Raw genomic sequence first — 23,235 nt, 5'->3', positions numbered from 1 at the left:
ATCTAGGTTATGGTAATTTTCAAAGCAGATAATTTCTAATGTTCTTTGCCAGCAATGTGGTGGGTATTACATTTGTATTTTAAATATACCCTTCCTAGAGTTGTGTCTCCTGAAATCTGAGTTTGGAGCTCCATTTTCAAGTTTGAATGTGCTTGTTTGGGCAGTTGATCTTGTAGGATCCTTTGACTTGAGAGAGGGGCTCCATTTGGGGCCATCTGTCAGGGGTTTGGATCTCATTCTCTGGGGTTATTTGTGGTAATAGTCTTGTAAGAATGTGATGTGAATAAAGTAGAATCTTGGGAACTGTATAGCTCTCCAACATGGCATCATACTGATGGTGAGTAACTGCCTGATTCAGAAGTTTCTTTTTAGCTAGGGTCAGGAGATCAGTTTTGGGGAATGAATTACATTTTCTTATGTTTAAATATCTCTTTTCTATTTTTTTTTTTAAGATTTTACTTATTTAGCAGAGTCGGGCGGGGAGGTACACAAGCAGGGGGAGTGGGAGAGGGAGAAGCAGGCTTCCCACTGAGCCCGGTGCAGGGCTCAATCCTAGGACCCTGGGATCATGACCTGAGCTGAAGGCAGTTGCTTAACAACTGAGCAACCCAGGCGCCCGAAATATCTTTTTTCTAAAGTGAGTGAAGGACTATACTAGATGAGGACAGTTAGAATAGTTTGTGGTGGAAACATCATACGTAAATGAAGATTAGTTGGTAAGCCTGTTGACAACCCATTTCCACTCTAACTACTTTTATTCCAGATTGTGAAAATGCTCAAAGGGGGCTCGCCTGGCAACTGGCCTGGAAGTAGTCCTGTAGTGAGCCCTAACATTTCTTTCATCTGCTCTGAATTGCCTCTATGTAGCCTGAAATTCTTTCATATATACTTTCCCTAATTATTTCATTAAAAATGCATTTTTCTTAATTCAAATACCTTTGTGAGAATGCAGGCTTTGACTAAGTCATAGCGAGGCATGGAGGTTTGGTGATAAAGGGGCAGCATAGCAGAGCAAAGGGGCAGTAAAGAATCACAGAAAATACTAAACAGAAGTTCTGTGGAAGCCTGATTCATTCCTCTTCTGGAGACTGACTTTAACGGCTTTCTTCAGGTCCAAGGTTTAAGGTCTTTAAGGCCTAAGGTTTGTCTGGGAAACCTTAGGGTGGTAGATTGGATGATGGGAGAGTGATCCAGAACCTGATCTGAGGTAAAAGGGATTAGAGATGACTGTCCACAGTTAATGAAAGGTCTGTGCTGAGGTGTTTGGGCTGGGAAAGGGATACCATTTTTAAGCTTAATTTGCCAGAAATTCAAGGATTGTACCAAGCTCTGAGTCTTACCTTTAGTTACTCTGATTAAACTTCAGGTTCACTTAATTTTCTCAACTCTTAGGAAGGAGGAGAGCACTTAGTCGTCACTTAGTTGTACCACCTTTTCAGGGAGTTTCCATGTGCACATGAAGTTTGGTCTGATTTAAGATTCTGTATGGTTGATGCTGTTTGGTGATCATTCCTATGTGCCCTTGATCAATTTGGGTAAGGTGCTAGTGCTTCTCACATTTCACTCATGCATGTGTGCTCTTATTTTTTCAGATGGATTCATGATTTCACTTAAGTAGATTTATCCTTATGATAGGCACTGATATCTGTGAAATCGTAAGTTTGGTGTATTAGGTATAATAAACTATTAAAAGCAAATTCATAACTATTAAAATATTATTTCACATACAGCTAAAATCACTATTCACATCAGTGTTGTGGGAACCACACCTTGGGTGACCCTCAGTTAACAGACAGATAGTATGGATAAATGTTCCTGATTTGATTTGTGATTGTTTATATGCTTTTTAGCATATTTTTTTCCCTATTGTTTCCCATTAGCACCTCTGTGGTGGGAGGGAGAACAGAAAAGAACTATATATCACATATTGCTGATATTCTAATTTTACATTTGGTAAATGGAGATTAGACTGAGACAATAGGATAGCATTTATGACATGTTTGACAAGTATTGGGAAAATTACAATTTTTGTAGGAGTCAAGGGTATGCAGTATTTTTTAAAAGTGATTTCTCTGAAATCTTGCCATTTGCAAGGATGTGGATGGAACTAGAGGGTATTAAGCAGAGTGAAATAAGTCAATCAGAGAAAGACAGTTATCATGTGATTTCCCTGATACACGAGGAATTTGAGAGGGAAGGTGGAAGCTTGGGGGTAGGGAAGGGAAAAAATGAAACAAGATTGGATCGGGAGGGAGACAAACCATAATATACTCTTAATCTCACAAAACAAACTGAGGATTGTAGGTGAAGGGGAGTAGGGAGAGGGTGGTTGGGTTATGGACCTGGGGGAGGGTATGTGATGTGATGAGTGCTGTGAAATGTGTAAGCCCAGCGATTCACAGACCTGTACCCCTGGGGCAAATAATACATTATATGTTAATAAAAATAATTTTTAAAAAAAGAAAAAAATGTGATTTCTAAGCTAAGGGCCCTTGGGTGGCTCAGTTAGTTAAGTGTCTAACTCTTGATCTCAGCTCAGGTCTTCATCTCAGGGTGGTGAGTGCAAGGCCCATGCTAGGTATGGAGCCTCCTTTTAAAAAATTTATTTTTAGGCTATTATAGGGAGTAGTATTGTATTTTTTTAAAGACTATTTATTTGAGAGAGAGAGAGAGTGTGTGTGCATGCAGGGGGAGGGGCAGGCAGAGGGAGAGGGAGAAGCATTGCAGGGCTCCCTGATGCGGGGCTTGATCCTAGGACCCTGGGATCATGACCTGAGCCAAAGGCAGATGCTTAACCGACTGAACCCACTGGTTCCCCTGTATTGTAGTTTCTGAAAATGATTCTCAGTGACTTTTTAAAAATGAATTTTGTAAATTTAAATTTTGTTTGGAGTAGATAATTCGTTCAGATGGTATAAATTAAAATGACAGAAAAAGGATACCCAGTAAGAAGTCTCCCTTTTACTCTTTCTTATTTATGGGCCACCTAGTTGTCCACTTCACAAAGATGCTAGCCTCCAGGAAAACTTTTAAGAAAAATCAGGTAAATAATAATTTCTCACTATTCATTTTTACTTTGAGGCATTGGACATATAGTTCTACTTACTTCAATGTAGGTTTAGTATTATTGCAATTTACAAGTTGGTAAAGACAGCTTAATTTGTAGGAGTGATCAACACATGCATTAGTTTCCAAAACTCCGTTTTTTTGTGTGTTTTGTGGTCTGACTGCCAGTCGTAAAACTCATTTAAACCATAATCCTCCATCTTTCTTTGGTGAATCAAGGAGAATTTAGTTACTCGTTGCACAACTGCTTCCAGTTTTTAAAATTTAAAGGTAACAAATGACAAGGTAAATAGGCAATTAAGCATGGAAGAGAAAGCAAATTGTGGCCACGTTTTAAATTAATTTCTGTGGTATGGTTTTTATCAGTAGACAGAAAACAGATTCAGAGTCATATGGTATGTATAACTCTTCATTATAGAATTTGAGTTGTATACAGTATATATACTTAGTGAAAAGTATGCTTATTTATATATATGAATCCTTGTTCTTTTCACAGCCTACCATGCTTGAATGTATATTCATCCTTTAGTGAATATTAAAGGATCAGGGTTTGGTAAACCAGTGGTTTGCTTATTCAACCTTATTGTTTGGTGCAGTTGGAGTAGGCTTCAATATCTGGTGTTCAGTTGCCAATGAAACTTTCTGCTAAATATTAACAAGACACTATTGAGAGAGAAAAGAAGGACTTATTTATTTATTTTACTTTTTACTATTATTATTATGTTAGCCACTGGATAGTACATCATTAGTTTTAGAAAGAAGAAAAACTTTAAATTTTGAATTGAATAAAATTTGGTATCTACATTTAACATCTAGTCTGGAAAGTAGCAGATAAGTAGTACGTCAGAAAAGTTTGGGTGGATAACAGTCATTGTTGAAATACCCCAAGAGAAGAATAGACAAGTTAGCAAGCTACTTGGGCTGTTTTAGATGGTGAGAATAATAGGTTAGTGTATACATTTCCAGTTAGGTTTAGAAGCTGATTTAACTTTGTCAGCCATTCCTTTCCAGGCTCTTTTAGGAGGCAATTTTTTGTTATTTGGCATCTTATTCATTCAGACTAGTATATTACTCAGGATTCTTTTGATTGCAGGTGGCAGAATAGTTTTAATTAAAATGGACTTCATTGATTCACTACTAAATAGGCTGAGGTAAGGCCAGCCGGCTCCAGAAGCAGAGAGGATGTTTAAAGACTAATCTTTTTCTCTTCCTCACTCAACTGTGCTTTCCCTGGTTGGCTTCATTCTTAGAGGAGCTTTTTCCACATGGAACTAAGATGGTCAGGGGGGTTCATTATCATTCTTATATTGCTAGTGATCCCAAAGACAGGAACATGCCTTTTTTTTCTGTATTTTCAAACATAAAATTACCAGGGAGTATCCTGTGCTGTCTTGGTTTGGGGTCATAATCCTCTCGCTGAATCAGTAACTGAGGTCAGGGCATGGAGTCCATTGGCTACCTTGGGGCTACATGCTTTGGCCATGTCAGGAGATGTACGGCCATGTGATTATAGAGAGGAGAGAGTTCTAGAAAGGAAAACTTGTACCCAGACGAAAGTGATAGATATCTATTATAATTGAGCAACTACAAGTTACACCAAAACAATGTTCTTTGAGGTGTTTTCTTTCTTTCTTTTTTTTTTTTTTAAGATTTTATTTATTTATTTGACAGATAGAGATCACAAGTAGTCAGAGAAGCAGGCAGAGAGAGAGGAGGAAGCAGGCTCCCTGCTGAGCAGAGAGCCTGATGTGGGGCTCAATCCCAGGACCCTGGGATCATGACCTGAGAGGCTTTAACCCACTGAACCACCCAGGTGCCCCTTTGAGATGTTTTCTTGACCATCCCAACCTTTATTTCTCAGTTTTTGCCTAGTCTCCTAACTATAACATTCTTCCGATTCAAATACTAAGTTGTGAGTGCAGCTTGATTTGGAGACAAAAAAATACAGTTTGGTTCATGTTACCTTTGGGAAGTTACTTGAAGTTGCTTGTGTGCTTGGCATAGTAAAATCATTTTACTAAGGTTATTTTATCTTTTACATTGTTTCTAACTCTGCATAATAATATTGGTGAAGGAGGAACTTGCCAAGACTTCTATGATATGATACTAGGGTACTTAAAGAAATTTCCCTTCTTTCCAGTCTTAGTCTCTTAGTTGTTAGGATAGTGAAAATCACGTTTTGGTAAACTCTTCACTTGGGATGATAAAACTGACTTGTTTTATTTGGGGTCCTGCTTCTTCAGCTATAAAATCTTTGAAAGTGACCCCAAAATGTGATATAGGGGAGAATTACAGAGGGCTCTGGTCCTGAGCTACCTACTGGAGTCCCATTGTGCTCCAGGTAATCCCTAGAAGTTGATAGGTATCGGGGCCATGATGCTTTCATAAACTGGGCATTGTTTGTAGAATGGCAGAAGTGCCTGGTCTTTTAGATTAGATGCTAGTTTAATCCCTCAGAGAACAGAGAACAGACACCAGAATCTGCAGCAGGACTTGAGACTTTTAGAAATAACACTGTCACCGTATTTGGGTTTGGTGAGTTTTATGGCTCAGCTCAGAATGGTTCTTAAAAAACATTGTTCTGGAAGTCCGTAAAGCTATACTGCAAAGTCTTTAACACTTAAGATTGAGCCTGAATACTTTCTTCTCATTTTGTGTTACAGCATCTGGCTGTATATTATCTTTGATGAGTTTGCTGTGTCTGTGGGATCCATCTAGATTTAATATCTCATTATCGATTACATGAAGGTATTCAGGAGGAGGTAAAGAATGTCTTAAAAGAAACATTATACATGGCTTCAGCCCTTCAGGAACATGGAGACTAGTTAGGGAGATAAGAAGATTAGTCTCCGCACTTGGAGAGCAGACCACAAAATTTTGTCCTTGAGCTCAGGAGGTCTGAGTTTGAGTCCTTGCTCTGCATCTACTAGTAAGTAGTAGATGGAAACTGGCTTTAAAATCTGAAAACAAGGTATATTTGTTATTTTTAATGTCTCTGTCTTTTTTGTTTTTATTTTATTTTTTTTAAAGTCTGTGCCTTCAAGCAGCAGTTAAGAACTATGGAAACACTTTTGAATGTTAGGTATCTATTATACTGGTGTATGTTAGTTACCATTCTGTGCCCTGTGGTCTGCCTAATACCACAGGGAATATTCCAAAGACATAAATACAGTCTTCAAGAAACTTTAGTTGGATAATGAGACCAGACTTTTATATTTGGGAGGGAGGGGAAAGCCATGGCCATGGCACAGTATAAATAGCAGTGCTTCTGGTTGGTACAAATACTAACAGTTCAGGGAAATAGGAAAGAAGAATCCCTTCCTTAGAAAGAACTGCTGAGGGGTGTGTGTGTGTGTGTGTGTGTGTGTGTGTGTGTGATTTCAATTGAACTTCAGAGCACTTGGTCAGTAGTTATTAATTGGCAATTAAGTGTAGAACTAGGCAAGATCTTGTGGGAATTAACAAAGGGCAAGCAATCGTTCTCACGCTCTAATAACTTTCTGTCCAGTTAGGGAGATGCCACTGGTGTGTTTTTAAGTAACGGTACCTGGTAATGGAAGGCCATGTAGATAGGGCCAATGCTGACTGAGTGGTACAGGCAAGAAGGGGTGGGATTTGAGACAGAGCTCTCTAACCTGTCAAGTTTCAGTAACAGAGATTGAATTGGGACAGTAGGAAGATAAGATGGGGTGCCAGCAGTGGTGGTTGGCAAAGAACAAAGGTGCAGAGGAGTGAGAATACAGGAGGCATTCTGGGAAGAGGGAAGGACCAGAGCAGAGAGAAGTAGGATAGACGAAGTAAAATTAAATTGGAATCAGGGTTTATAGAGTCACAGGGAAAATAGTAGACTGGGAAGATGTGGAATGACTTGGGTGGGGAGTACATTTTGAACAGGGACTGGACGGGGACATTATCTTGAGACCATTTAGCAGTATTTAGGTTGATTGGAGTTGGGAGTGCGATTTGTCTAGGGGCAAGATGACTAGTTAAGCGTCAGCTTAGACCTGATGAAAGAGGGACCCGTCTTTGGGTAGTGGTGGTAGAAATGTACAGGGACCCATGCATGGGATCTCCTGAGGGAAGGAGTTACCAGGACGTGGTGTGTGGACGTAGTCTGGCAGGATGGGAGAGAAGCATCAGAAAAATCAAAGCTTAATCTAAGGTTTGAGCATGAGTGACAGGTAGACAATTACAGAACCAGGAAGAAAATAAGTTTATGAGAGGGGAAGGTAGAAATCCGAGTTTGATTTGTAAGTCTGAAATTTACATTTAAAGACTAAAAGAAACCTTACCTGATTCAGCCATTCATTTCAGAGATACAGAAGGAGATAGCTCGAGATTAATTCTCTATATTTTGAATTTGAAGGGAATGATTAGGCTCTCTAAAGTGGGACTGTCTTGCAGACATTCGAAAGCTGGTGCTATGTGTCCTTTTTTTCTTCTGTCATCTCTCTCCGTTCTTGTCTCATCGTGTATTTTTGAAGCCTTCCCTTTCTTCCCTGTGCTAGTCATTTTGGTCTAGCTCTCTGCTCTAGGAGCACTATTAGTCTGTACCATGTAAGTTAGCTTTTAAATAGAAACTTTCTTTCTTTTTTCCCCTTATGGTTGGTTTTGCAGCACCCTAGGCTGTGATTTGGTGCTTTGGATTGGAACACACCTGTCTGAATCTGCGCTCTGTTCTGGAAGGTCAGGGGTTAGCCCCAAAATACTGTGCTTTGTAGATTTACCACCTATTAATATACTGAAAAGAGTTTATTTTGTTTTCAGTGATTTACTACTGCCCCTAGAAAAAACCGAGTGCGTTGTATTTGTTCCTTTTTCTTCCTCCTCTAAGTGAATCTCTGTTGAGCAGCTCCTGTGTCCTAGGTGCTGAAGTAGCTCCTAAGAAGCCCCAAACTCCAACAGGCCACAATTTAATTTGCCACTCACCGTATGAGACAGTCCTTTTATTATTATTTTTTAATACGAACCTTAACCTTTTCAAGTTTTTCTATTTTAATGTTTTGCAGTCTTTTCTGTGTTCACCTTGCCAGTGACTTCTTTAGAATCAGTCTTAGACCCTTTGATTCTTTGTCTTCTTTTATTCCTCCTGAATTTCTTAATCTATCTAACGTACTTGATCTGTACCCTGAACACTGCCAACAGAGGCATTCAGCACTCAGTAAACTGACTCTAAATCATGGTTCTCCCTTCCTTTTGACTTTAGTCTTTTTGCCCCTGTTTTGTCTTTGTCTAGTCTCATTTTATTTATTTTAAAATAATAAAATTTATACAAATGTAATAGTGGGATAAGGGTGCCAGGGTGGCTCAGTCAGTTACGTGTCTGACTCTTGATTTCAGCTCAGGTCCTGATCTCAGCATGGTGAAATTAAGCCCTGTGTATGGTTAAGGTGGGGGCTGGAGAGCCTGCTCAAGATTCTCTCTCTCCCTCTGGCTCTCCCCTCTTAGAAAGAGTGGGATAATGTAGAATTCTTTTTCTCCTTACAGCCTTCCTTTGACTTCTATTTTAACTTTTTTTTTTTTTTTTTTTTTTTTTAAGGAATTAATCTAGAAATTCTGGATATACCTCTAGGAGGCCTCGGTTTTCATTTAGGTATAGTTAGAATTATGTTTACTTAATGGATTTTTTTGCTTTCACTTCAAAACTTGCATGCCATTTTGTTTTCTACTTATTTCCAAATTTAAGATCTCTGTCCATTTTATGAAGTGGAGTTAACTTTTAATAATGCAGAAGAGCTCAAGTGCAGTATGTGTAATATTTGTAAACTTAGATATTTAAAATTGTTTCTGCCTCCATGATATTCATAAGATTGTTAAGTCAGGTCTTAGTGATTTCTAGGGAATGCTACTCTTTGCTTCTACCTAGAATATTCTGGTGATGTTTTCAGCCAGTTTGGACATCTGAATAATAATCATCATGGTAATCACCTTTCTGTGTTGTACCTCCCATTTTTTATAGAGTTTTCTTAATTATAGGGGTCTCATCTTTCATGTGGTTGACTCTTAGGCAGCGTGTACTCATGGTATAATTGACATGTTTAAACTGCCTCTTACAGGCCAGGTTAGAACTTTTGATTATCTGTCCATGAGCAGATGTATCAAGCTACACCATTATAGTGCTGCCTACCAACCAGCTGTTTAGTTTGAGTAGTATTATCTTTCTTTAATAGTGTGTGCAATTATTTGAGGGTTTTCTTCCCTTCTGATAGCCTAAAAATAAGTGGCAAACAAAATTGCAAATGCGAACGCTGAGTAAGGATGAGAACATAGTTTTCAGTCTTAATATCTTTGTCTCGATTATGTTAGATGAGCCAAAATGGTGAGTAAATCTTGTCACATAATTGGACATATGGTTGTATTAAGCCATGTGATTATGAAGGAAAATTAATTGAACAAATGTACAAAATGATACAGCTGTATTGCAAAGTTTTTTATAAAACCAAGGTATGATTAGGAATTTTGTAATTTTTCCTTGTGTGGGAGTTGGGCCCTCCTTATAGTGTGTAAGTTTGTTCTATCTTCCTACATTCTGACTTGGGGTATAATTTTATAGACACACATTATGTACTAAAGTTGAAATGTATTTCATGTTTTTTTGTTTTGTTTTGTTTTTTACACATCTTGGCATAGTTTTGTTTTACAAACACAGAAACTGCTCAAAACACAAGCCTGTTAATTTTCTTCCCCCAGTCTTTACCTATATATTTAAGATTTTTGAAAGGAGGAAATGGTCATTATTTGGAAAAGGGAAGTGACTCATTACTGGGGGGATACTGTTCTATGAGTGTGTTTTATTTGGACATTGGTATGTGTGTGTGTGCACGCACACGTGTGTATATTATTTATTTGGTATTTGAAAAATTTAGGCCATAATGCTTTGTGTAGTACACATGAGATATCCTGGAAGGGCGTAGAAGATCAGTGAGCTGCTGAGTGTGAAACTGCTGTCAGTCAGAGGGTGTTGGTTCAGGGTGTTGGTAGTGCCATAGTCTCCAGTGCTGGGCTTGAAAATGAGAATATGTAATTTACTAGGGTCCCTTGGGTGGCTCAGTCAGTAGAGCACGTGACTCTCGATCTGGGGGTCATGAGGTCAAGCCCCACATTGGGCATGGAGCCTAAACACTGAAGATTAAACAATCATATTGCCTGTCTTCAAGTAATTTCATGAGGGTGGTAAGACAAATATTTGTAATCAAGTGTGAAACTCCGATAGAGAAGTCCAGGATGCTATGGAAATAAACAATTTATTGTTTCTTTGACACTAATCGACATAGATCCTGAAATGGCTAGGCAGCGAAGCTCTAGGGCAGAGCTTGAAGTGTTAGCCGGGCTCTCTAAAAAAATGCTTTAGGAGTTAACTCAGATGAAAAAAGGCAATCTGAAAATGCTACATGCTATAGGAATCTGACTATACAGCATTCTGAGGAAGGCAGAACTATGGAGACAAAAGGATCAGTGGTTGTGGTGGGTGAGGTGGAGGAGAAAGATGGATAGGGAGAGCACAGAGAATTTTTAGGGCTGTGACAAGACTCTGTTAGATACTATAGTGATTTATGCTGTTACCCATTTGTCAGAATCCATGGTGCAGCACCAAGGGTGAACTCTCAGGTAACTACGGACTTTGGGTGATAAATGATGTGTCAGTGTAGGCTCATCCTTGGTTTAAAAAAAAAAAAAAAGTACCATTCTGGGGGGTGATATTGATAATGGGAGAGGCTGTGCTTGTTGTGAGGGGGTAGTAGGTATATGGGAATCTCTGTACTTCTGTCAATTTTGTTGTAAACCTAAAATTACTCTTAAAAAAAAAAAACCCAAAAAAACAAAAACAACCCACAATCTTTAGGGCACCTGGGTTTCTTAGTCGGTTAAGCATCTGCCTTTGGTCCAGGTCATGATCCCAGGATCCTGGCATTGAACCCTGCAGTGGACTCCCTGCTCAGTGGAGTCTGCTTCTCCCTCTGCCACTTCCCCTGACTTGTGCTCTACTCACGATCTCTTGCTCTTAAATAAATAAATCAATAAATAATTTTAAAAAAAGGCCAACTTGAAAAGTACATGTGGTCACTGTATGGATAAACACTGCCTCAGAACTATTCCTTTCATGGTCATGTATGATAGGTCGTTAGTCTAGGGAGGTTTATTGCATTGAAAGAGACAGCTGGGGACTCCTGGGTGGCTCAGACTCTTAGTTTCAACTCAGGTAATAATCTCAGTCATGATCCCAGGGTTGTGAGATCCAGCTCTATGTTGGTTTCCATGCTGGGCATGGAGCCTGTTTGGGATGCTCCACCACCACCCCACTCTCTTTTGCTCTCTCTCTTCCTCTAGGGAAAAAAAAAAAAAAAGACACCGTTGTCATAGGACTTCATCCTGGGTAAAAAGTGACCACCACTGTGGCCAACTAGGATTCTAACATTTACCTCACATCTAGTTTAGTTATGGCAGAGAAGGCTGTTAGTAATTCCCCAGCTTTATTTCTAAGAACTGAATCCATTTAGATTTTTTTCACAGAAAGGTTCTTCTAGAAGTGGGTTTTGTTTTCAGACAGAGAAATCAGAAGAACATTAGAACTCTCCCTTTAGGACTTAGAGGTTTGGTCTCACTCAGTTTGATTGTTAGAGTGATTTCTAAACCTGTTTTTACCTTTGGCCGCTTTCCACTAAATCCATTTGAAAATGCATTAGTGGGATCTTTCTCTTTGAACAGGGCTTTCCCAGGGTTCTCTTTCAGATTATTCTATTATACTTTTCTTATACTTCCAAATACATTGTAGAAATTATTTTTCCTTGGGGCATACTGAGAACTCTCAATGTTAATTAATTGACCTTCCACTACTAGAATCTGTCCTTATTAAACTTGAAGACCAAAAAGTGTAGAGTCTTGAAGAAATGACAGCAGCACCAAATTTCAGACATTTAAGTTGCTGAGATTTGAAAATACCATGAATTTCAAGGTTGGGTTGTGGAAGTTCAGTTAGTAAATTCCAGATGACCTCTGTCCTCCAGGTTGGCCTCTGCTTTTTTGTTCTTTAACCTTGTGTTTACTTTGTTGTCTACTGACTGTAGAAACAAACATGCTAGGATGGATAGGACTTATGGCTTGCATTTTTAAGATTTTTAAAATTGAGAAATTGCTCACATACCATAGAAGTCACCCTTTTAAAGGCTGTGATTCACTAGCTTTTGATATATTCAGAAATGTGTGGCCATAACCATTATCTAATCCCAGAACATTTTCATCACTCCCAAAGAAACCTCATACTTATTAACAGTCACTCTCAATTCTACCCTTTGCTAGCCTCTGGCCCCTGTGAATCTACTACTGTCTTTGGATTTAGAGAGTTCGTATAAGTGAATCATAACTTACGGCCTTTTGTATCTGGCTCATTCCAGTCAACACAGTCTTTTCAAGGTTTGTCTGTGTTTAGCATGTATCAGTGCTTCGTTCCTTTTTATGGCTGAATAAATATTCCATTGTGTGGCTATGCCACATTTATCCATTCACCTTTTGGACATTGGGATTGTTTCCACTTTTTGGCTATTCTGAATAATGCTGCTGTGAACATTCCTATACAAGTTTGTGTGTGGACATATGTTTTCATTTCTCTCAGGTATGTACCAAGCAGTGGAATTCCTGTATCATATGGTTATTATGTTATTATATGTTATTTCTGAGGAACTGTCAGATTGTTTTCTTCAGCCACTGCACCATATGACATCCCACCAGCAATGTGTGAGGGTTCTAAATTCTCCGCATCCTCTCCGACTCTTTTTGTTGTCCATTGTTTTCATTATAGCTATCCCAGTGGGTGTGAAGTAGTTTCTCTTTGTAGTTTTGATTTGCATTTTTCTTTTGACTAATAATGTTGGACATCTTTTCCTGTGTTTATTGGTTGTTTGCCTTTCCTCTTTGGGGAAAAAAATGTTCAAATTCTTTGTCCATTTTTATTTTTTAAGAATTTATTTGTGCAAATGCACAAGTGAGCAGGCGGAAAAGCACAGAGAGATGGGCAAGCAGATTTCCATGCTGAGTGCAGAGCCCCACATGGGGCTTGATCCCAGGACCCTGAGATCATGACCTGAGCCGAAATCAAAGAGTCAGTCATTTAACTGACTGAGTCACCCAGTTGCCCCTGCTCACTTTTAAATGGGCTTGTCTTGTTAGATTGTAACAGTTCTTTGTACATTCTGGATATTAGACCCTTACCTGACATATGAGTTGCAAATATTTTCTGTCATTCTAGGAGTTATTTATTTATCTCTCTACCTATTTATTTATTTTTGTTACTTGTGCTTTTGGTATCATGCCTAAGAAACCATTGTCCAATACAAGGTTGAGAATACACCCACATTCTTCTAAGAATTTGATAGTTTTGGCTCTTACCTTTAGGTGTTCATTCCATTTTGAGTTAATTTTTTTATATGGTATGATTCTTTTGCATGTGGGTATCTGCTTATTCCAGCACCATTTGTTAAATATGGCATTCTTTTTAACTGTTCTTTCCTTGCTTTAGTTACTGTCAATCCACATACTTATATTAATAGTATATGAAACTGTGCAAGGCGAGGCGCCTGGATGGCTCAGTCCTTAAGCATCTGCCTTCGGCTCAGGTCATGATTGCATGATCCTGAGATTGAGCCCCACATCAGGCTCCCTGATCAGCTGGAAGCCGGCTTTTCCCTCTCATACTCCTCCCTCTCATACTCCTCCCTCTCTTGTTGTGTCTTTGTCAAATAAATAAGTAAAATCTTTAAAAAAAAAAATAAAAAACTGTGCAAGGCATGTGATAAGACTGGAATATTTAGTTTAGAATAAGAACCTGTCTCTGCTCAGGATTTATATATATCTAATTGATACTGGTCATGGAATGATACATGATGTTGTTGAGTGGGATTCAATTAAGTGCTAGAGGAAAGGTGGAGAGAACAGAATTCATTAGGAATTGAGAAAACTGAGTAAATCTGTAAGCAGAGAGGTTCATAGAGGAGATGAAGGTATTGAGGTTAGGTAAGGTTTAGATACAGAAATGACCAGAGTAGAGCTACTGAAGCAGTTAGATTCATTTGGCTCAAAGTATGTATGGAATACCTTTTATAGAGATTTTGAAATTTTTCCTGAATTACCAAGTCTTCTCTTAGCCTAAATTATGTTATTAGAAGTTGGAAGAACCTGAAACATACTTTGTGCAATTGTATCTAGAGAAGAGGACAGGGTTTTTTTGTTTTTGTTTTTGTTTTGTTTTTTTGGTTACATCATATTGCATTGGGTATTTTATGGTACTTTATATCTATCTACTGTTTGCTTATCTTTTTACATCTCCCAGTGGTTGTCACTGAACTAAACTTATATTCCCTCTTCACAGTCCCTACAACTTCCTGGTTTTTTTTTTTTTCTTCAAACTGTAGAGAAACTGTTCTGTCATGAGCACTCATAACTTCCACATTTTAAATCCAGTGGTCTCTTCTCAGTCTGTATCTTAGTTGACATAGCAGAGCACTTAACACAGTTGGTTACTCCCATCTTTTATCACTTTTTTTTTTGTTTGTACTGACTCTTTTGATGTCTTCATTTAGCCTCATGGCTTTATTTTTTTTTTTTTAAATATTTGTTTTAGAAAGAGAGTGCAGGGAGGGGGGGACAGAGGAGGAGGGAGAGAGAATCTCAAGCAGACTCATCACTGAGCTCAAAGCCCAACACGGGTCTTGATCCCAGGACCCATAAAATCATGACCTGAGCCAAAACAAAGACTTGGACGCTCAACTGACTGAGCCACCCAGCCACCTCATGGCTTGAAGCGTCACCTACATGCCAGTGACTCACAAATTTATATATCCAGCCCTGTGTTTGCTCTTGAACTCCAGGTTTATAAATCTAACACACTCCACATGTGCGCTGAAGTGACTACTTACATATCAAATTTAACAAGCCCCAAACTGAACTCCTTATCTCTTCCTCTCATACCTGCTCAGCTTTTAATCTTTATCATTCTAATTTAAGACAATTCCATCTTTCTACTTGACTTAAACTAAAAAAAACAAGTTTGGAATCATCTGGGAGTCCTTCTCTTTCTTCATACTCAGTCAGGAAATCCTATTGGCTTTGCCCTCAGAATATATCCAGAATCCAGGCACTTCTTACCACCTCCGCATCTTACACCCAGTGGCTGAGCCACTGCCCTCTTATCTGGATTGCTGCCACAGCTTCCTAACTTCTCTTCCTGCTTCTGTTCTTGTATTCCTGTCTTTAGTCAGAAAGACCATACTAAAATGTGTCAGTTTATGTACCTTCTCTGCTCAAAACCTTGCAGTGGTACCCTTTCATGCAGAATAAAAGTTAAAGTCTTTACAGTGCCAGAAAGGCCCTGCAAGATCAGGCCCCCATTATCTCTTACACTTTTTCTTCTCCTGTTTTTCTTTGCCAGACATCTGCTTTAGCCACACTCGCTTTTTGGCTATTCTTTAAATAATCTTGGTATATTCCTGTAAGGGCTTTTATCCTCTCAGCCTGAAATGCTTTCCCCCTGAAAAGGAGAAGAAATACTTTTTCTTTTAATCTTGTGAGTTCTTGACTGAGACCCCTGTAATAAAAGGCAGATTAACAAGAGAAAAACAGTTTATTAACATGTATACTTTATGTATAACATGGGAGGTTCTCAGGGAAAAGTGAGTAACTCAAAGAAGTGGTTTAGAGTTCAAGCTTAACTACTATCTTTAGCTAAAGATGAAAGAAAGGTGGGGAAGCCAGTTTATCAGGAAATGCACAGTAAACAAAGGTAAAGTTTGTTGTGCAAATATAAGACTGAACCTTCTTCACTGATAAGTTTCTTACGATTTAGAGCCATTCTTCTCTATGTGGGTAGAGAGGGAGACTTATGAATGGAATTTCCCTCATAATTGTAAATTTCCCTTACAAAAGGGTGACTTCTGCTCTGTTTTTAGAACTTTTCCTGTATCTTCTGTTTCTCATAATAATATGTTCAAAATAGTCCTTATGGCAAAGAAGCATATTTTGGAGTGGCAAATTCTGCCACCCTTCATCCCCATAGTAGCCTCATGGCTGGTTCCCTCATTTATTTCAAGTCTGCTCAGATATCACTTTCTCAGTGAGGTCTGTCCTATCCACTGTGTTTAAGATTGTAATTGTTCAGCTCACATACACTCCCCATCTCTTTTACAGTGTCCCCCCCCCATAGAATATATCCTCTTTTGTTCTACTATATATAGTTGACTTATTTTGTGTTGTTCACCAGAAGGTATCTTGCTCAATAAGTATTTGTTGGATGAATGGACATTCTAGGGCTGTTGTCATTTTGGGTGGTTCTTGTTCAGATTCTTCAGCCCCATCCCAGACCTCTTGAATTAGATACAGGGGATGGAGGTCCAACTCCTTTGTTTTAACTTAGACCTACAGGTGATTCTGATGTAAATTTGAGTTTAAGAACCACTGCTGTATCATAGTTAGTAGTTCAGAAGCCAGACCTGTTGCTCACAGGTGGGGATATGTAGATGTATGAGGTAATTAACAAATGTTCACTCTTCTCCCACCTTCTTCTCCTCTCCTTTTCCTGAGGAGGTAGCGCTGGGAAAGATGATATAAACTGTAGTAACTTTCAGTTGATTTATCGTGTGTATCAAGGTCCCCAAGACCACCTTTATGTTCCATTGATCACTAGGAGGATGCACAGGAATCAGCATGTAGTCACACTCATGGCTAAGATTTACTACTGCAAAAAGGACACAAAGCAAAATCGGCCAAGGGGAAAGGCTCATGTGGCAAAGTGCAGAGGAAGCAGGAGAAAATTTCCAAGAGTTTTCTCTCAGCAGATTGTCAGTCACACAAGCAGGGCACATTTAATTCCTCCAGCATCAAATTGTAACAAGTTTGAAGTGTTGTCTACCAGGGAAGCTCATCAGAGTCATAGTGCTCAGGGTGTTCACTGGGGACTGGTCATATAGGCACCGTCAGCGTAGCACATACTAAAATTCCAGAGTCTCAAAAGGAAAGCAGGAATTCAGCATGAGCCTCATTGTACAGTTTAGGAATAGTGAGCCACTCTTACCAGTTAGGGTGGTGGGGAACCCTGATAAGAATGGCTCACTGTGCCTATAGATGGGGATATGTTAACTCTTTCTGCTGTGTCCGCTCTTTCAACATGGTATCCACGGAAGTTTGTTGGGTGTTCTTTTCTCCTTCTTTATATAGAATATAAAGCATTTAGACTAAATCTCTCTTTTAGGAAATTGAATAACAATGAAAATGTATTGAGAATGACTTGAACAGCTTAAGTGGATGGGATAACTGAGTTTATTCAGTAAGACATATTTTCTGAAAAATGCCTTGGCAGTATCATTCAACGTCTGTGCTATTTTGGTAATTACAAAAGTGGCTTATTTCATAGTAAAGTTTTCTTATTTATTCCAAAAAATAAATTAAGATAACTTTCTTAGCATTCACTTGAAAAATGTTATCTATGAATGTGACCATCTGCTTCAAAGCAGATATTTGTTTTTCTTCACTTTTCTTCCAACTTTCATGTTCTAAATGGCCTGTTTGAAATTTGCCATCTTTGGGTTTGCTTTTGTCAGTAACCAGTCTTTCTCTTTATTTCTTTCTTTATTTTTTTATAGGCCAAGATGCTGAATTATCAGGGACACTTTCACTTGTTTTGACACAATGCTGTAAGAGAATAAAGGACACTGTTCAAAAATTGGCCTCAGACCACAAAGACATCCACAGCAGTGTTTCTCGTGTTGGAAAAGCCATTGATAAGGTATGGTGTTGAAGGAATTGTCTGGGATTTTTTTTAACATCATCCGTCTTCTCCTAGCACTGCTTTGATAATAATTCTTTTATGCTAGTCCTTTCATCCTGGCTTTAACTTTTTCAGATTTGGTTTTATTATATTACTCTTAAAGTTATCTTTTGCTATTTAAAAAAACAAAAATAAAAACATTTATTTATATGACTACAGTTCCTTGTATCAAGGTGAGTAAATTTCCAAAGAAATTTTAACTCCTCTGAGGGAGTGTGTTTACAGAAGTAACTTCCTACTTCCTGAATAGTTCATTGGCAGTGACTGTCTCTCTTGTGGGGTTATTAGGATAACAACCTTGCATCATCCTAACTATTGTCTTCCTGTGTACATGCTAGTTGCTTTTCTCCATTGTTGCTTTCTGTGTGAGTGAGTGGGTTGGTTGGTAGCTGCAGGGCCAGTCCACTTCTGTTGGGCGATTGTTCTGGTGACATCTCTTGAATCTGTGACTTAGTGGTTTACTTATAAGTGGTTATTTTTAGCACTGGGCCAGTTTTGCCTTTGGAGTTCATAGTGGAGCCTAAGAGACAGGGCCTAAGGTTACTGTGTGATACCTCTGACTACATCAGTCATTGGAGAATTTGTAATTGTTTATGGATTTATTTTTTAATGGATTTTTTTTTTTGACACATTGTAAACTTGTGGGAAGGTAGGAAGAACTTTTGGGAGAGCTCTTTGTAAAAGCAAAACCAGTCCTAAGATTTGCTTCTTAGTCAGAATGTAGGAGAACTAGTAGCTATGATGTAAACAGAAACTCATGGAATCCAGGGGGTGACTTTGTCTAACTCATGGGCAAGCTTACCTTTTAGAAATTACCCTGTAGAGCAGTAATCTTGAAGGGCTAGACTCGAGGCAGTCTAAGGCAGAACTATCTGCTTCCAAGGAGGTTTTGTTAACTTGTCAGGTACAGTGTAGCCAGACTGTGTGTGGCAGGGGCTCTAAGGATTGTTTGGGTAGCTGTGATTTACAGAAGTGTTAGTGACCTTTCAGAGAGCTTTCACCATTCCCATAATGCTGAGGGTTTCAACTTGGCAAAAGAGGTTTGAGAAGTAGTTCTGGCAGCAGCAACACCATATTTGGATTAGTGATGGCATTTGCTAGCAAATGCTGGGAAAGCATTGTGTATTCTCTGAAAGAACTTTGATGTTGTGCTGCCTGTTTGGTGACCCCAAGAGAGTGCACACAGCTTTGGAAGTGGCTTTGGGGCCTTCTGGGGCCTATGGCATTAGAAACCTCAGGTGGTATATACTAGCTTAAGGGCTCACTGGAATGATGGTGGGGCACTTTAGTCACTGTGGGTGAGGGACCTTCAGCTGCTCTAGGTGGTATCTATGAAGCTTCAGGTTTTGATGATTGACAGTGACCAAGGCAATCTGGTGATTCTGATGGTTGAAGCCCTTGGAGGTAACAGAAGGCATCTGCTTGACCATCAGACTGCTTGTAGTTAATGACAGAGAGTGGGGACAGCAAGACCAGAAAATGCCATGATAGTGGGAAGAATTGAAGTTTTCATGGCAGCTAATCAGAGAAAGTATCGGAGGAGAGATCCCAGATTCGAGAGAGGTGAGGATGGCAGTAGCCATATCTCAAGTGTGTGGACTGCTGGCTACTAGGATCTAGAGCATGGGCGCCAGCAATTCACCAAATTTGTGTTCTATCACTGATAGGTAACCGTGTGTCCCCCTGTCAGATTATTAGAACCTTCTTTTTACTCTTATCCACCTAACTAATGGTGACTTGCAAAGCATGTCTTCCTGATTTAGCACGTCTTTATAAATATTCATAATTGTTGTCAGATATTTTGGCTAATCTTTGAGACAAAGCATTTAAGTATATTTGGTGCTAGAAACAGAAGAATTCCTTTGAGAATGGATACCAAGGGAATGCATAATGAGTAATCTACGTTCTGGCTTTTTTGGTGGGGGTATGTTTGAGGTGAATGTTCCTAATTATGTATTTTAATTTACTCATTCCTCTTTTGAGGACATTTTTGTCATGTTAAGTAATAAGGGCTTTTTTAAGTAAAAAGTTTTTTGTGTGTGGTTTTATGTTGCTGTGAAAGTAGTTTAGGTTCTAGGTGACCTGGATTCCAGATTCTTCTGATCCATCCTATGAAACTACATTGTTAAGTTGGTACTGGTAAGTTTTTGTTGAATTATGGTTCTGGGACACAGAAGAAAGCCTGGATCTTTTAACTCTGTTCTCTACCATCTTTCAGTGTGTGTTCTCCCTTCCTACCTCCCTCTTTTCTGGGGTAGGAGCATCTGTTTACCCGGAGCTGTAACAGGAAGCTATTACCCCACTAGAACTACCTAGACACTGTGCTTTTCACATACTTGAGGAATTCTGTGTAGGCTGTTGTCATATAAGATTCCACTGACTTGTAGTCTGGACCTGGAAAATTTGTACAAGCTTCCAGGGCCACCTGTTGTGACCAGGCTGGGTAGACTCCTGTGGGCTGATGTGAGCAGACAGGATGAAGCTGAAGCCATTGTGGCCCAGGCCTTTAAGTCCCACAAACAGACTTGAGTAATAAACTGGAATGCTGTCCAGCAGCCTGTGAGCAGCACCCTGTTGTGGATCTATGTTCCCACCCTGCCAAGAGAAGGGCAAAGACGCTGGTGATTCCTTTATGAGAGGCTGGTTTTGAGTGAGGAACAGTAGTGAATTTTTGACACGCTTAATGATTTTTTTGTCCTTTAATATTTTAATGCTTCTTTTAAAGTTCTTTAGTCATCATTTAATGTAAGCAGAAAAGAGATTTGTGGTGTTAGCTAAGGCACTTTCTGGCTTTTAGTTTTGTGAACATAAAAAATTATTGAAGATTTCTGCCTTAATGTGTTGACTGTTTTCAGAGGCCCATAGTATGATCACTATTTAAAATAAATAATATCAGATATTGGGTTCTGTGGCAGATTATTTTTAGTAAAAACAATGTGTTGGTCTATTTTAAATTTCCTCTCCCATGTTAAAAACATCTAGAATTCTCTCCTGCTTAGGGCTTTTACTTCAGTGTTTAAGTCTTCTGAGTTTTCTTGAGTTTACTTCTTCCTAAGTAAGAAGTCAATAAAATCATTACTGCTTTAAATGCATATGTGTGTATGTTGAAATAAATAGGGCTAAGATTTTAAACTGTCTAAATTTAGACATTGTTGTGGGATAGTTGAAAGCAAAATACATAGGCCATATTCTTTAGAAGAGTATGGTCTAGTTCGGTCATGTAAGAATGCTACTCGTACACATGAAAGAGCTGGGAAAATTCTGAAGCAACGGAAGATAAATTCGCATGGAATTCACTCTATTTATTTGTGAAGTAAAGGGAAGATCATTGTGCTCTTTAAGTGTTGTGGAGTTAGTATCTTAAATTTGACTTTGGTGGCACTGGGGTGGCTCAGTTAGTTAAGTGTCCGACTCTTGCTTTTAGTTCACGTTGTGATCTTTGGGGTTGTGCTCAGTGTGGAATCTGCTTCTCTCTTCTCTCTTCCTCTTTCTCCCCCTCTGCCCTTTCCCCTGCCCACACACATGCTCTAAATAAATAAATAAATAAATAAATAAAATCTTAAAAAATATTTGACTTGGAAGAACATGCAAGATTTCAGACAGCAGATTGAGGTGTGGTTTTCTGTAGTACTGAGAAAGAGGCTGAACAACTGAGAGATGCTGGACACCTGTGAAAGACCCTCAGGGACTGGCTCTTTTGGATTAGCTGCCTTATCAAGAATAGGGTTGATGGAAGGCCTAAGGATTTGATTAAAGGAGGTTAGGGAAAAAGGGAGTGAATGATATAAGCAGTTGAGAATTTACGTGACCTCATTAAATAGGATGAAATTAGACTAAGAAGAAGTCAGAGGGAGGAAGATAATAGCTGTCACTTACTGAGTGTTGACCATGCTCTGACTGTTGAGCTGGGTGCTGTACATACATTTATATTACATGCTGTAGGTACATTATTACCATTTTAAGACTTAGATATTAAGTAACATACCCCAGGTGAACAGCTTGGAAGTGGTAAATCAGTGGAAAAAGATCTCACTCATGAGTGCTACACTAGGAAGTCAGACCATTGCAGGGCTGGTAGTGCTTTAAGGGGGGAAATAAGTATTAAAAATAGTTTTTTAAAAAACGTCAGCCTAAACTGATCTTCTGCCAGTAGATGGAGCATCTACGTGGGTGAGTTAAAATGCTGACTGTTAAAAAATGGAGTAATGCCATAAAAAGCAAAATATAGAATATTTAAGATAGTTCTGGGTGAGCCATCTGGAACTGCCTTTTATGTAGGTATGACGGGGGTATAAGAAGAAAATACCAATGGGAGAAAAGGTGTTGGATTTGGCCTTAAATAGTAGCTGAGATACAGAGTGGGTGAGATCAGGTATATACTAGCTCTAAATTTCTGTTATTATGTAATATATAAATCTTTATATAGTAGAGAGATGTTACTGTTAATGAAGGGAAAAGGAAATTGAAATGACTAGAAATAAAAAATACACTCTGATTAAAAAAAAAGAGCTAAGTTGAGTTCTGAAATATAGACAGAGAAATTGATAAGATACTTTGAGTATTGAATTTTTAGAATTACTGAAAAGGAATGGTTAACAAAGTTATAAAAAAGACAACAATGATAAAAAGCCAGGAATATATTCCCTAAGAATAAAATAAAGCATGTTCAGGGCGCCTGGGTGGCTCAGTGGGTTAGGCCGCTGCCTTCAGCTCAGGTCATGATCTCAGAGTCCTGGGATCGAGTCCCGCATCGGGCTCTCTGCTCAGCAGGGAGCCTGCTTCCCTCTCTCTCTGCCTGCCTCTCCATCTACTTGTGATTTCTCTCTGTCAAATAAATAAATAAAATCTTTAAAAAAAAAAAAAAATAAAGCATGTTCAAACTAACTCTTCTCTGTGAACTACGAGCGAGTAATCCAAGAAAATGCAGTAGACTAGGGTGTCTAAATTTTTGCGAGGCATTTAGTAAAGGTCTCCTATCTTTGCAGTCAAGATGGAAGGTGTTGTTTTAAAATTATGTGATTTGGACTAAGAACAGCTACATTCTCAATACCTACTGGGTTTGGCCACAGTTGCATGGTCTGGGGATGATCTGACCTACCCAGGCTTGGGCACAGTTCTTTGTTCCAGGGTGAGTACCTCAAAGTCCTCTCTTAGGATCTTTCTCCCTTTTTTTTTTTTTTTTAAATATTTTATTTATTTATTTGACAGAGATCACAAGTAGGCAGAGAGGCAGGCAGAGAGAGAGGAGGAAGCAGGCTCCCCACAGAGCAGAGAGCCCAATGTGGGGCTCGATCCCAGCACTCTGGGATCATGACCTGAGCTGAAGGCAGAGGCTTTAACCCACTGAGCCACCCAGA

At 39.0% G+C, this 23,235-nt stretch overlaps 1 protein-coding gene across 4 annotated transcripts in view; it reads left to right on the top strand.

Moving 5' to 3' along the window:
* Nucleotides 1-23,235, top strand: part of RMND5A (required for meiotic nuclear division 5 homolog A) — a 62,777-nt gene that overhangs the window by 3,156 nt on the left and 36,386 nt on the right. For all 4 annotated transcript variants that reach the window (XM_059405650.1, XM_059405649.1, XM_059405648.1 and 1 more), the window contains exon 2: nt 17,694-17,836. In XM_059405650.1, the coding sequence (XP_059261633.1) occupies nt 17,694-17,836 (143 nt within the window). The remainder of the gene's footprint in view (nt 1-17,693; nt 17,837-23,235) is intronic.

The sequence above is a fragment of the Mustela nigripes genome, chromosome 7, assembly GCF_022355385.1.
Source record: "Mustela nigripes isolate SB6536 chromosome 7, MUSNIG.SB6536, whole genome shotgun sequence".
In the NCBI taxonomy this organism is placed as follows: domain Eukaryota; kingdom Metazoa; phylum Chordata; class Mammalia; order Carnivora; family Mustelidae; genus Mustela; species Mustela nigripes.
Note: the sequence above shows the minus strand (reverse complement) of the source record. Positions and strands in the feature narration are given on the sequence as shown.